The sequence below is a fragment of the Muntiacus reevesi genome, chromosome 1, assembly GCF_963930625.1.
Source record: "Muntiacus reevesi chromosome 1, mMunRee1.1, whole genome shotgun sequence".
In the NCBI taxonomy this organism is placed as follows: Eukaryota; Metazoa; Chordata; class Mammalia; order Artiodactyla; family Cervidae; genus Muntiacus; species Muntiacus reevesi.
This window is the reverse complement of record NC_089249.1, coordinates 181,880,386-181,894,543: the sequence shown is the minus strand read 5'-3', so window position 1 is coordinate 181,894,543 and position 14,158 is coordinate 181,880,386. Positions and strand designations below refer to the sequence as shown.

Sequence of the window (14,158 nt, the reverse complement as noted above, 5' to 3'; positions counted from 1 at the left end):
GATGGAGGTTTCTATCAGGTAGCAGGCTGCCTGGGAGACAGGAGAGCGGCCAAGGTCAGGTCGTGCCTGCAACGCTCAGCCTCCGCCCTCGGGGGGACCACCTGTGTCTAGTTTCCGAGGAAGCAGGCAAGCACACCTCGTTGGGTTCACTCCCCCAGACAGCGCGGAGAATGCCTCAGTCTCCCCCAAGGTGTTGGCAGTCACTGCTGATGGGTCAGTATCCGAACTAAAGCGAGCTAGTTGTTGGGCAAGTGCGTTCTGTTTATCATCACAGCAGACCAGATTAGACTCAATGACAACAATTCTAGTGGGTGAAGGGATGCCACTCCACTAGCCAACCCCTGAATTGAAACGGTAAGGGTTTCTGAGGGATTTACAACAGTGTCAAGAGTGTTATTTGAATGTCCTTTTTGTATTGATCTTTTCACAAGAGACAGCGTCCTCAACTCATGATTTACAGACACGTGCCCCTCCCTGCTTCACAGCTAGGACACAGCAGCTTCCAGGCACCATCACTTTTTGGTCCAGAACTGCTTGTACCGCTCCACATCAAAGTCGTCACCAAGCTCTGGCTCCTCCTCCTTCTCTCTGAGCTGGCCCTCTCGTTTTCGCAATCGTGCACGCCTCTCCTCTGGGGACAAGGAGTCCAGGTCCACAGGCATCTGTGGGGAGAACGGGGTATGTACATGGCTCAGGTGCAGGGTACCAGGATGTTCTCCAGAGTCTCCACTTCACCTTGTTATCATCTACCACGTAGTTTAGGTTTTATGTGTTCTATGGGTTTTCTCTCCCTTCAAAACTTTTTTTTCAACCTTCTCTTCTTGTTTTCCCAAGACTTGCCATTTTTTTCAACCATACAGCTCACTGCTTTCTTACCTTGGTCTGTGGAGTGCACTGCAGGTCACTTCCTGCCCTCTCCTCAACCAAAAATTCTGACCTAATTCACTCCCCTCCTAGCCCAGCGATGGTGGGTTCTAAGCCCATGAGCTCCTGGAGGAGTAGTTTCTACAGGCTAGGTCCCCCAGGACCTGATCCTAGGGAGTGTCAGGGAAGGAAGCTTACTGTGAGCATCCGACGAGGTTCCGGATAGCGGATGTGGATGGTGGAACCATCCTGCTTGACCAGGAGAACAGGGTAGAGGCGTGCGTAGGTCTGCCGGTGCACTCGAGTGAGTGAGGCTCTGTTGCAATCAGCCCGCCAAGAGGACATATACAGGTGGCGGCAGCTCTCAGGGGCAGCCCTTGTCATCCCATGCTGCCAGAGCAGGCTGCAGACACACACATGCTGGTCAGTGGCTGGTGCCAGGATCAGATTGGCCACGCAGCCCAGCTCCTAAGGGGGCACACAGCAACGTGCACCAGGGCAGGATGTGGTCAGAGCAGCTCCACTCCACATCCAGAAACCTGGTGGGTCTCTAGTGAGGCCTGACCCCATGGCTAGGGTGCTAGACTATAGCACTGAATGGGAAGCTGACGTCCAGGGGACTGCAAACCTGGTGTTGTGAACTGGCCATTTGAGTCCACCCCGTCCCCATTCACACGTTGAAGCCCTAACCCCAGTGAGATGGTGTCAGGAGGTGGCACCTCTGGATGGTGATTAGGGTTAGATGATGGCGGGGTCCCCACAGTATGACTGGTACCCTTATAAGAAGAGACCAGAGAGCTAACTCTCTGCACCAGACGAGAACACCACCAAAGGCAGCCATCTCTGAACCAAGAACCTGGTTCATCAGAATCCTGCTGGCACCCTAATCTCAGACTTCCAGTTTTCATAAGCTGCCTGGTCTGTGATGTTCTGCTAGATCAGCCCAAGCTGACTGAGACACTTGGTCCACTTGGCTTCTGAGTGTGATGGGCACACAGCAGAGCGCATGCTCTAAGGTGACAGAATAGGGCCTGTTCACGCCCCACTCAACCCAGCTTACATGAAGGCACATTTCTCTCATCCACTCAGGACCTGGATTTCCCCGTCCTAACCTTGCCCTGTGACACCGCCCCCCACACAGAGTCCCTTCCAGCCTGCTTTCATACAAACTTGAATTCCAAACCACAGACTGTGCCTCAGTCAATCTGTTTCCTGATATTCACATCAATTCAGTAGCTCCCACCAGACTTTCAGGACTTCTCTCTCCACAAAGCAGCCACAGGCCATGCACAGCCAGAGAATGGCAGCCTCTGCTTTCGTTGTGGTTCCTGCCACCCCGCTGCAATTTCCAGCTGACACCTCAGACTGATAGCCCATTTCTTCCACTAGTCTGATGGCCTGGGGTGAGAGAACTGCATCTTACTTGCTATGAAGCCCCAGACTCTCCCTAGCTGAGTGCTCAGTAAATTTTGGCAAAATCCTCCAGAAGTACAAGACTGGAGAAAGAAGTGGGTGAACTCCAGCACCAGAGGAACCCACAGTGAGTTGGGCAGGGCCTGTACCTAAGCAATACCACGGAGCTCAGGGCACAGCCACTCCAGACAATCTGGGGTTGGTGATTCAGGAGGCTCCTGGAAGGGGCTGGAACCAACCCTTGAGGGGAAAGAGTGAATGCTTTCCCACCAGGACAGTAGCTTCAGTTTCAACATGAACCTTTTCCAGCACAAGGGCCCTCCTGGAAATTTTGCAACCAAGTCCCTTCCCCATCTTCATACTAACCCACAGCTCAAGTGCAACAATCCCTCTTCCTAGGTTCCACAGAAACAATTTAAAGCCTGCATTCATTCTCTCCTCCATCAGCACTCACTTGGGGAGATCAGGGGAAGAGAGGAAAATGCAGATGGGGAGGCAGTTCTGGTGGGAAGAGCAGGAAGGCCATGGTCTTCTCCAGGGGTGGCCTGCAGGCTCTGAATAGGACAGTGGCCACCACCACATCTGTTTGGTGCCAGGTACTCACAAGTCACTTCCATTCCTCCTTCAACACGGTTAAGGTGTCCATACATATGTAGTGGTGGTGATTTAGTCGCTAAGTCATGTCCAACTCTTGTCACCCCAGGAACTATAGTGGCCAGACTCCTCTGTCCATGGGATTTCTCAGGCAAGAATACTGGAGTGGGTTGCTATTTCCTTCTCCAAGGAATCTTCCTGACCCAGCAATCAAACCTGGGTCTCCTGCACTGCAAGCAGATTCTTTACTGACTGAGCCACCAGGGAAACCCCCACAAATATGTACTTGTATGTACTTCTCCAGATAAAACACGCTGGCTCTGGAGACTTTACTAAGGCTGCAAAGCCTAAGGCTGTTGAGTCGGGATTCTTCCGGTGGCCCCATTATAGGAGTCCCAAAGGGCCTGGAAGTCCATGCTTACCGAAGCAGGCTGCCCTGGGCCGCCATTCCTCCTGAGAGCCCCTGCTGCACGTAAAGGCCTAGGGTCATTCACTGGTCCAGTATGCAACTGCTAGGCAAGGAAATAAAAGATCTTTTTAAAAGACAGGATTTTCCACCTAATCGGTTCTCAACAAATCCTAGGCAGGAACAAAGCCATCTCAGACAGACTTTAGCAGGTCAGTGCAAGCGTTGCCCAAACAATCTATGAGGCTTTCAGCCCTCACCTGGCATTAGAATTATCTGTGGAACGTCTCTGATCTGCAGATGCCTCAGTTCTACTCCCAAAAACTTTGACTCAATAAACTGTCTGCAGCAGGGCCTGAGCCTATTCTGGTGGGTTACAAGTCACTCTGAGGATGGAATGCAATGTAAACGGTGACAACTAGCTTATACCTGTTTTCCAAGGTCATTTCATTCTCACAAAATCCAGCGAGGTGAGGATTACCAAAGAGCAGCCGCAGCTTACTAAACCCTGACTCCCAGGGAAACTGAGGTTTCCGCGGTGATAAACCAGTTGCTTCAAATGTCGTATACCTGATGTCTCAAACATTAAGACCCCAGGAAAAGAGCCCTCCCTGTCGAGATAAACAGGTTTGCCTTGCTATATTTTCCCTGCAGGCCTCCTTCCGCCTTAGGAGATGACTCAACAGGAAACCGCAAAGCTATAAACCTCCCAAGTGATACCCTCAAGGGCAGCTAGCGGCAGGGCCCGAACCCTCCTTTGAAGGAAGCCCTCAAAGCCCGCGCGACGCGGCGCCTTTCTGGCACCAACTTGCCACCCTCACCGGCTCCGGAGCGGCCTCGAGGACCAGCGGCTCGGCCGCCACAGGCCAACGGGTGCGGGGCTGGCCAGAGGTGAGTACACAGTCAAGGTAAACTCAGTTTTCACTCCTCGTGTGGCTTCGCCCCGACGTCATCCGCGGGCGAAGGGTCTCGCGGCGGTGACCTACAGCCTTCCAAGGCGCGGCGAGACCGTCGCCGCTCTGACTTACTTGCCCGCTGGCTCAGGCGGGTCTGGCGCGGCGGTGACGTACGCCTCTGAGGGGCGGAGAGAGGCCGGCGCGGCGCGGCGCGACGATATGACGTATGTCCGCCCGGGTGGCGGCGACTGCGGCCCTTCATGCTGCGGCGCCCGCTGGCCGGGCTGGCAGCGGCCGCCCTTGGCCGGGCCCCCTCGGACGGTGAGTGGCGGCCCCTCACAGCGGGACGGAGTTCTGGGCGCGCGCAGACCCCAGAAGGATCCAGGCCCGTGTGTCACGGTCTGAATCCGCGGCAGAGAGGCGGGGACCGCCGCTACTCGCGTGCGAGGCGCCACCGGAGCCCGTGCTGAGCGCGGGTGTCGTGGGCCTCCTTCAGGGACTCGTGGGGTTGTGCTCGTGAATTCTGTCATTTCGTTAGCCACCGAAACTGCCCTCGGCGTCCCTCAGTGGTTCCCAGAGCTCTGTTTCAGCATAAGTAGAGCGGGGGGAGACAAGAACAAGGTAGTCTTTTCATGGAGTTAAATTCAGGGAGGCTTCCCTTCACTTTGAAGTTTTATCCAGTGTGTCTCTGTGTTAGAATTGCCTTTGGTAGTTATTATTTTTACTTGGAAAATTTAAAAACTGGTTCCCCTGTATCAGTCCTCAAAATATAAGAGGAAATCATTCTGATATTGGAAGCTCCAAACAGTTTGTAAAACCCCTGCAATCTGAGAACTTCATGCTGGACGCCTTGTGGACCCTGCAGGATGCGGAGGGGCAAAGAGGGAAAGCCACTTGACACCCTTCTCCAAGGTGGGCCACAGAACAGAGCGAAAAACCCTGGGAGATCAGGGTTTTGAAGGCCCTTAGGTTGCCCCAGGTATGGCAGAGTCACCAAAGTCCCGGTTAGCTCACCTGGCCTGTAGAAATATGTAGTCTACGCCGCATTTAAGGGAAACCCCTCCCAGTAGTCCAGCTCTGGCACTGTTTGGTTCCCACCGGAGATTGCAAACCCAGGGCCGGGTCCTAGTGGGCACAGCTGACTGCTCCAAGGACTCCCAGACAGGAGGGCCCCTGGGACTGCCGCAGTTTCTTGGCCAGCCCCCCAGCCTAGCACTGTTGGACATTGCAGATTTGGGCACTTCTACACGGGAGCAGGTTGTTGGTGGCAGGCCTTCCTGACGTGACATGGGGATGGTAGTTGGGGTTCAGCGTCCCTGGGGACAAGACATGGCAAGTCTCCGTTGCTGGAGCTGCTTATCTGCTTTTTTTAGACATTCTTTTGGAAGCAGTGAAGGGGAATAAGCCTCCTTTACCCAGGTGCTCGTTTGAGGAGGAGCAGTGAGGTATGCCACCTCGCTTGTTTTGACTGCCTTTCATAGGGGTGGGTGGAGAAGGCAATGGCAACCCACTCCAGTACTCTTGCCTGGAAAATCTCAAAGACGGAGGAGTCTGGTAGGCTGCAGTCCATGGGGTAGCTAAGATTTGGACACGACTGAGTGACTTCACTTTCATGCATTGGAGAAGGAAATGACAACCCACTCCAGTGCTCTTGCCTGGAAACTCCCAGGGACGGGGGAGCCTGGTGGGCTGCCGTCTATGGGGTCACACAGAGTTGGACACGACTGAAGCGACTTAGCAGCAGCAGCAGCAGCAGCAGCAGCAGCATGGGGTGGGGGATGGCTGGCCAGTGTGAGGCAGGGCCAAGCAGGACAGGAGGAGGAAGCCAGGATGCGCTTTTCACGGCTGTCCCTCATGCATGAGTCCCGTGCCCCTTGGTGGCGTGCCTGCCCAAATGTGGGCTTTTCTGTCATTCGCCTCCCCCAGACCATGACTTGTGAAGTGTATGAGTCGCTCAGTCATGTGCAACTCTTTGTGACCCCACAGACTGTAGTTCAACAGGCTCCTCTGTCCGTAGAATTCTTTGGGCAAGAATACTGGAGTGGGTTGCCATTTCCTCCTCCAGGTGATCTTCCCCACCCAGGGATCGAACTTGGGTCTCCTGTATTGCAGGCAGATTGGTAATTGTCTGAGCCACCAGGGAAGCCCATATGCCTTGTGAGTGACCCAGGAAAACTGTTGCCACTGAGAGGAATATGGGGTGGGTGTGGCCTCCGGTCTGATCATTAACAAGTTGAATTTCCCGCCACGTGAGCTCTCACTCTGTTCTTTTCTTGTAAGGATTCACACACTTGCCTGCACACACCAGGCCAGCTTGTAATCTGAGTTGGTGCCACACCTGTGACAGGTGTAGTTTGCCTGGGCTTTCCTTTAGAGTCTGAGAACACATTGACCCGACCTTAGTCTGGAACTGGGAAAATCAGAAGTTTCTTTGAGTAGTAAGTAGATTCTGGGAGTTCTGAAATTGTACATTTTTCTTCAGCCATACCCAGATTTTTTTTTAAAGGTCTGAACTGTTACTTTCTATCGTTTGCATCGCATTTAGCATAACTCAAGAAACATGTTCAGAGAATTTGAGGAAGAACAGGAAGGAAGGTATTACAGTGTGGTTGGGGTGGAAGGAGGTGACCCCAGTCCTTAAGGGGAAAAGGGAAGGCGCAGAGGGTGAGCTGCTGGGGCCCTGGTGTGGCAGCGGGGCCCTGCAGGCAGGCTCTGACCCCCGGCCGGAGCTGTGCGCCAGCCTCTTTCCCTTCTGGGCCCTCCTCTGACCCTAGGTGTGCCCAGCCCAGTGCTCTAGGCCCCTCTCTGATCCTGTGTGTGCTGGGCCTGGATTCTCCCTGGTCCCTGGCTGGTCCTTTCTTCCCCTCTGTGAGAGTGAACCTGCTCCACCCAGAAGGGGTCGGGCTGCTTCAGGCTCCATGGTTTGTATGTCCTGGACCCCTTTCCTCTCATGCTCCCTCTGCCTTCCCTTAGGGCTAGAACTGAGGCTCTCATGGAAGACTGACTCTCGGTTCTTCTCGCTGATGGAGAGAGACCCAGATGCCGCTGTGTTGCCTGTGTAGTGCCGTGACGGGCCCACGTCCTCCCCACTGTGCGCCTCTTGCCACAGTGCAGCTGCTTCTTCCCTGAGAGGGCCAGGCTTCCTCCATGCAAGGCGTGGTCCCACCCTACTGTAAGAGGAAGTAAGAAGGAAACCTCTTCCCTGAGAGGGCCAGGCTTCCTCCATGCAAGGCGTGGTCCCACCCTACTGTAAGAGGAAGTAAGAAGGAAACCTCTTCCCTGAGAGGGCCAGGCTTCCTCCATACAAGGCGTGGTCCCACCCAGCTGTAAGAGAAAGTAAGAAGGAAGCCGCCTCTTCCCTGAGAGGGCCAGGCTTCCTCCATGCAAGGCGTGGTCCCACCCTTCCGAGAGGAGAAGTAAGAAGGAAACCAAGAGAAGTAAGAAGGAAACTGCTGGCTCTCCCACTGCAAATCAGGTTCTTGAAGGTTAACTGGTTTCTGAAGGTCACTGTGCCAGGACGTATCCCACACATGGAGCCCCTGAGGCGAAGGCCAGAGTAGTTCTGTCCCACACAGCCTGTTTGGGGGGTGGGGCGTGATCAGCCATCCTGACCCAGATCAACACAGGTCTAGTGTTTTACAAGAGTGCTAATGGGGTCTGACTGTCCCTTCTCTGTGTCCCCAGAGGGTTGTACCTTGTCTTAGGTTCTCAGGAGAGAGGTGGTGGCCATGCCCAGCCCTTGGGACAGGACGGGAAATCAGGTGGAAGCAGAAGGGAGGGCAGGGAATGCTTCTCAAGGCAGACCTCCCAGGGTTGCCTGAGGAGCTCCTTGTGAAGGGTTCTAACAGAGCATTCCAGAACACACAAGCTTGTACCAGCAATTCTTTCAGAAATTGCATCCCTCATCCTTATTGGTGTCCTTGTGAAAATTTCCAGTATCTTGCCAGGAAGCTGGAGTTTGCAGTTGTGAAACAGTCGAGGCGTAGAGGCTACAGAACGTCCCTAACTGCCATCGGTTCTGCCAGGAGATGGGGCCAGAATCAGTCTCGGGGTCTGGTGCCCTTGGTCACTGGGACTGAGAGGCCTGAGCTCAGCCCCACGCTGAGCTCGCTCCTGTCGAAGGGGCTTTCGTGAGCGCTCCTGTCACCACGGTCACTGGGCGGGGCCCAGCGCTCAGCGGCCCCCGGGTCCTTCTGCAGGGCTCGGCCACTCCGGTGTGGTCTGTGTGGTTCGAACCTCTGGTGAAAGGAGACAGCCTCAGGGAGGGACCTCACAAGAGGAAAGCCTCTGCATGGATGCACACATGAGCTCGGCCAGCTAGATCCCACTCCCCTCGAGGCGTGGTGCTCGGTGGGTTCCCTCTCCCCTGGTCACCAGTAGTGTTCCTTTGAAGAAGAGCAGCAGGGGTGACAGCTCTGAGGAGGCCTGGGGCCTGGGCTTTGGGGCGGGGGGAAGTTGGGAGGATACCCTCAGGGGTAGGTGGCAGGGTGCAGTGATGACCCACGCAGGCAGTGAGTGCAGCAGCCGCCAGCCAGTCCCCCATGTGTGCATACGTGCCTGCTGCTCACTGCCCGTGGTGGTTGGGCTGGGGGGTGGGAGGTCTCAGTGGGATGCAGGGGCTGTGTCCTTGCCCCCAGAGTTCCCACATGGGGTATAAAGCCAGATGGAAACCAGTGTTTCAAGGTGAGACGATGAGTAAGACTTGTGCACGACATGACCCATGAGGGTTTTAGGCGCTGGGACTTCCGTGTGCAGTAATTGGTCCTGACTGAAGACATGTCTTCCCTGTGTCGTTTTCCAGTGTTCAGATGTTAGAGCTTATGACCACAACGTGTAGCCGTGGCTGCGTGCATAGGAAGCAGAGCTGCCAGGGGAGTGTGTGAGGGGACCTGTGTGCCAGGCTGCAAGCACAGAGCAGTTAGGCACAGCCTCTGGGTGTTGCTGGCAGGCTTGTAGTTGCAGGCTATGGGATGTGAGGGTGGGGTAACTGCCCAGATTGGGCGTGTGGAAAGGAGCAGTGTTCCTGAGGGGAATCTTCAGAGGCAGGTGAGATGGATTCTCCCCTCCCTGGAGATGGATGCCCCAAGTTGGGTCTGGAAGGTGCCATCTGCATCCTCTGAGTGGAGAGTTTGTTGCTGCAAGCAAGGCCCAGGGAGGCTTTCTGGTCCATCTCTTGTGAGAACTGGCATGTATCCATTTTGGTGGTACCCCTGCCATGGAGAAACTCACATTCCTGTGGTGCCAGTGTGCTGCTGGGGCCTGGGAGGACCGAGGATGCTGAACGGCCACAGCTGCCCCTGCTTGCGAGGTTGGCAGGGACATGTGTGCAGTGGTGACTCGGCGCAATCCAGAGGCCAGGCAGTGGGTGACAGACCCCAGCCTCCGTACTCCCTTTCCAGGGCCCTTCCAGAAGCAGCAGCCTTGCTCGGGGACCTAGTGACCCCCAGTATCTCCTCTGCCCTCCGATATCCCTCCCCCATAACTCGCCCAGCACCCTGGTCACTCAGCATCTAGAAAGTCAGGACAGACCCAGGGGGGTGGGCTGGGCTGCCCACAGGATGCTCGTTCTGCAAAGGAAGGGATTTATGAAGGGCAGTGTGAGGCAGAAGTAAGACCTTCCCTTGCACCAGTCCTTAGGGTAGCAAGGGGACTGTGCTCTCCTGGGCAGGCAACAGCAGTGGGCTTGAAGTCAGACACACAAATGTGTAGGCATTTGTATGGTGGCGCTGTGTCTGGGTGGGAAAATCAGGACCCCAGAGAGGAGTCGTGAGTCAGTGGGGCTTGCTATTTTAAAACAGTGCACTATTGGGCTTCCCTGGTGGCTCAGATGGTAAAGAGTCTGCCTGCAGTGCGGGAGATACGGGTTCAACCCCAGGTCAGGAAGATCCCCTGGAGAAGGAGATGGCAACCCACTCCAGTATTCTTGCCTGGAAAACCCCGTGGATGGAGGAGCCTGGTGGGCTGCAGTCCACGGGGTCGCAGAGTCGAGCATGACCGAGCAGCTTCACTTTCACTATTCTGATGGGAAACGTGGACGAGACGAAGGAGCTGAGAGCTGGTCACTTAGAAATGGCAGAGCACTGATGAGCTCCTCTGGATGCATTTCTTCCGTCTCTTCAGCAGGTGGTCATGTCTTGATTCCCAAGTCCTTCTTTAGGGCATTTGCGTGCAGCCTGATGGTCCCAGAATAGCTATGCTTTAGCCAGATTACTCAAGTTGGCCTACATTGCAGATTAGGAAAGCAGTGCCCACCAGGGGCCCTGCTGGAGAGCTGCCCACACAGCCTGTTCCTCCCGGCCACCACTGCTTCTTGGGGACCCCCACACAGAGAGCACTGCAGGGGCAGGCCAGCCCATCACTCGCCCTTCTGGGCTCTGCCTCCCTCTGGGGCTGTGCGTAGCCTCCCAGCCCCTTAGCTTAGCGCCAGCCTTGATTCCTGTCTTCTGATCTCCCAGTGTACCTAGCCTTCCTCGGCCCGTCTCGTCACGTGGCGGGGAAGGCAGGTGCACTTCTCGGGTGAGGAGCAGCGTTCCCCTCTGCTGAGCAGGTGGTGCTGGCTTCTCTGGGAGGGATTTAGTGCTCAGACAGTGGGGAGCAGGCAAGGATTACCACTCTCTTAGCTCATCCAGTGCAGCCCCAAGCTGAACACAGAGGCTGCTCAGAAGGTAGGTCCTATATGAGGGGTGCAGGGTGGTCCAGTGGGCATAGAGCAGGCTAAGCTGATGCCTCCAGACCTTTTCCACTCTCCCTGCCCTCGGTGTTCTCACCTGTGAGGGTGATGCCCTGCTCTCTAGCTGGCTTCCTGAGGCCCAGGTGTCACAGAGGGAGTCAGGGACCCTGGGATTAGCCCCTCGCTTTTCAATGGAAGTTACCCGGGGCAGACCTTGGGTTCCACTGACCTTGACCAGGGACACCTCTGAGGTGTGGTGCCAGGAGACACAGGAATTGGGACCTGGATGTGCCCCTCCCAGGAGCCAAAGTCCAGGCTCCTTGAGAGGTAGGCCAGTAGTGGGCGTCTGCGGTTGGTGCATATGTTACCACCCAGAGGGAAGCACAGGCGGGTTTAAGCATGGCTCTGCGTGACTGCACCCCGGCTCTGCCTCCTTGCTGGGCTGAATTCACTTGGCACTGCAGCCACCGCCATGCGCAGCAGCATACGCACCTCCATGCTGCAGGGAGCAAGGCCCTGCTGAGACTTGCATCTCCCCCTACCCGCACAGGGATGTCAGGACCAAGGCCCGTTGTCCTGAGCGGACCCTCAGGGGCTGGGAAGAGCACCCTGCTGAAGAGACTCCTCCAGGAACATGGCAGCATCTTTGGCTTCAGCGTGTCCCGTGAGGCCCGGGGAGGTGGGGAGGGTCCTGAAGAAGCTGGGGGCAAGACCCTTGCTAACGTGCCCTGAAGCACTGCCCACACAGTGGGGCAGAAGCCCCGCACTGCCGACCCTAGCCTGTAGCCTCCCTTCCCACACCTCCGGATGGGCGGAGCCAGACCGTGGGGCAGGCCCTGGGGATGGGATGTGTGACGTTCCAGGTGTCCCAAGGCCGTCACTGGTACTTATTCCTAGACACGACAAGGGACCCGAGGCCAGGAGAGGAGAACGGCAAAGGTGAGCTTGGCCAGCTGCCCCTGTGCTCCGGCACAAGACTCGAGCAGACCGACACTCGTCAGAGTGATGCCTGAGGGCTGTCTCCCCGTCTGCGCCTTCTCCTTGCAGATTACTACTTTGTGACCAGGGAGGTGATGCAGCGCGACATTGCTGCCGGAGACTTCATTGAGCACGCCGAGTTCTCAGGGAACTTGTATGGGACCAGGTGGGCCGTGCTCTGGGCCTTCCCTTCCTCTCATTGCCCCAGAGACTGAGAGTGCGTGACCCAGGCAGGGGGTGTCTGTAAGCCCTGGGGGGGTCTCCCCTTGGGGTGAGGTTGGGGTGTTCTCTCTGCCGGCTGTCTGGGCACTTGAGGCCAAGGACTCAGCCCTCTAAAGGTCACGATGGAGCGTGAGTCAGAAATCTCCAGGCTGCCTGCTCTGGGCCCAGCCCCACTTGTGTCCCCCTGGCCAGGCTGCTGTGGGAACAGTGGGCCAGGCAGTGAGGACTCAGGGGACCTAGGTCTGCAGGTTTCGTGTGGCCCCTCGCCTCCAGTCAGTAGGGCGACTGGAGAAGGGTCCCTGGCAAAACAGCAGCTGCCCCCCTCCCACCCTAACAACCAACCAGAGCAGGGTCTCTGCTGGCTCCTGCCATCTGACTCACAAGGCCCGGGAGCAGTGTCCTGACTCAGGCAGGCAGGCCCAGGCCTGCCTCTGTGCACAGCGGATCCCCAAGCAGCCTGGCTGGGCGAAGGGGGCACCGCATGGGACCCATTGTCCTCTGCCCCAGGTGTAGATGGGCAGCGCGGTGGGCCCCTGAGCGGGGTCATTTGACCCCTGTTGAGACACACAGGACGCACTGAGGGGCAGTCCCCCCACGGGTGAGGAGCACATGGTCCTTGGTGACCCCCGGGTGGGGGGCCAAGGCCTGCAGAGGGCAGCCAGGAGACGAGAAAGCCCAGGGGTGTGTCCTGCAGCGCAGTGGGGGCCAGAGCATCCCTCCCCACACAGGGCCGTCACATGCAGGACGTGGCAGGGGGTTTGCCATTGGCAGCCTGGGGACACAAGCCAGAAGGTAATGCAGACGCTTCTGGAGGCGTGATGGCGTGGTGTGGGGCCTGGGGTAGGTGCCAGGAGAGGGAGAGGCTCTGGGCCAGGGTCTGAAGGTGCTGCTCCTACCAAAGTGCCTTTCACACACACTCCCTACCATCACCCTCGGACCAGCAGAGGGCCCCCTTATGCAAGTGTTACTTGGGGAGCAGATGCCAGTTAGAGTAGGCCCTTGGCACCCGCAGACAGACCCAGAGCGGGGTACGGGTAATGAGGTCCCGCGGAGGCTCCTAGGACCCGGGGCGCCCACGGCTGAGCGGCTCCCCTCCCCTCATTCTGCAGCAAGGCCGCTGTGCGGGCCGTGCAGGCCATGAACCGCATCTGCGTGCTGGACGTGGACCTGCAGGGCGTGCGCAACATCAAGAAGACCGACCTGCGGCCCATCTACATCTTCGTGCAGCCGCCCTCACTGGATGTCCTGGTGGGGGCTGAAGGGGAGGGCGTGGGGGGGCAGCCCTGGGTGCTTGGACCTTCTGACCTCGTGCTCTGTCTCAGGAGCAGCGGCTGCGACAGCGGAACACAGAGACAGAGGAGAGCCTGGCCAAGCGTCTGGCGGCGGCCCGGGCTGATATGGAGAGCAGTGAGTGAGGGCGCCTGTCACTCTGTCTCCCCTAGACCCTCCCCACACCCCACAGGAGACCAGTGCCCCCCACCACGGGGTAGCGGAGGGCTGGAGCGGTCACCCAGCCCCGTGGTCCCTGTGAAGGGTCCCCAGAACCCCCTCCGTTCCCAGAGATTCCGCTGACCCTGCCCCCACCCTCAGGCAAGGAGCCCGGCCTGTTTGACCTGATCATCGTCAACGACAGTCTGGACAAGGCCTACTGGGCCCTGAAGGAGGCGCTCTCCGAGGTGGGCTGGGGGTGGAGCTGGGGCCTCAGACATCTGTGTGCCAAACGGGTAAAGCAGGCTGGGACAGGTGATATGGTGGCCCCAGGCCCTGGGCGAGATCTTCCTTTCCTCAGCCTGTCTTTCTCTCTGGCAGGAAATAAAGAAGGCACAAGCAACTGGTCAGTCCTGATGCCAGCTGTGTCCTCTCAGGTGGGGCCTAGGGCCTGGCGCTCACGCCAATGGGCCAGAGTCTCCTGGCAGTGGCTCTGCTCACCTCAGCTGACACCCAGAGATTGGGGTGCTGCCCATCTTCCCTCACCCCCCACCGTGGTTGGAGGACCTTGTCTCTTACCCCCACTCCCCACATCCATTTCTAGGCTTCCTCCCCACCATGCCCTGTCAACCCCTTACCTGTGGAAGCCAGGCCAACATCCAAATAAAGAACTGCTGGGTTAGTGTT

At 57.2% G+C, this 14,158-nt stretch overlaps 2 protein-coding genes across 9 annotated transcripts; one reads left to right on the top strand and one right to left on the bottom strand.

Moving 5' to 3' along the window:
* Positions 1 to 393: 393 nt before the first annotated feature.
* MRPL55 (mitochondrial ribosomal protein L55) lies at positions 394 to 4,331 on the bottom strand. 2 transcript variants are annotated; one of them, XM_065917303.1, is made up of 4 exons: positions 4,099 to 4,331; positions 3,294 to 3,380; positions 1,063 to 1,267; positions 394 to 662 (listed from the first exon to the last, which is right to left on the bottom strand). In XM_065917303.1, the coding sequence occupies exons 2-4, from the start codon at positions 3,359 to 3,361 to the stop codon at positions 513 to 515; spliced, it is 423 nt and encodes a 140-aa protein (XP_065773375.1). In that variant the 5' UTR covers positions 3,362 to 3,380; positions 4,099 to 4,331; the 3' UTR covers positions 394 to 512. The 2 variants fall into 2 exon arrangements, with proteins under 2 accessions (XP_065773375.1, XP_065773374.1); XM_065917302.1 differs by having other exon boundaries at positions 3,294 to 3,383; positions 4,099 to 4,330.
* Positions 4,019 to 14,158, top strand: GUK1 (guanylate kinase 1). Of its 7 annotated transcripts, none has more exons than XM_065917301.1 (8): positions 4,348 to 4,494; positions 11,394 to 11,507; positions 11,741 to 11,782; positions 11,891 to 11,987; positions 13,153 to 13,291; positions 13,366 to 13,450; positions 13,634 to 13,719; positions 13,853 to 14,034. In XM_065917301.1, the coding sequence occupies exons 1-8, from the start codon at positions 4,434 to 4,436 to the stop codon at positions 13,886 to 13,888; spliced, it is 660 nt and encodes a 219-aa protein (XP_065773373.1). In that variant the 5' UTR covers positions 4,348 to 4,433; the 3' UTR covers positions 13,889 to 14,034. The 7 variants fall into 7 exon arrangements, with proteins under 7 accessions (XP_065773367.1, XP_065773373.1, XP_065773366.1 ...); XM_065917296.1 differs by lacking the exon at positions 13,634 to 13,719 and adding an exon at positions 7,147 to 7,355 and having other exon boundaries at positions 4,406 to 4,494; positions 13,853 to 14,158; XM_065917295.1 differs by lacking the exons at positions 4,348 to 4,494; positions 13,634 to 13,719 and adding an exon at positions 4,019 to 4,168 and having other exon boundaries at positions 13,853 to 14,158.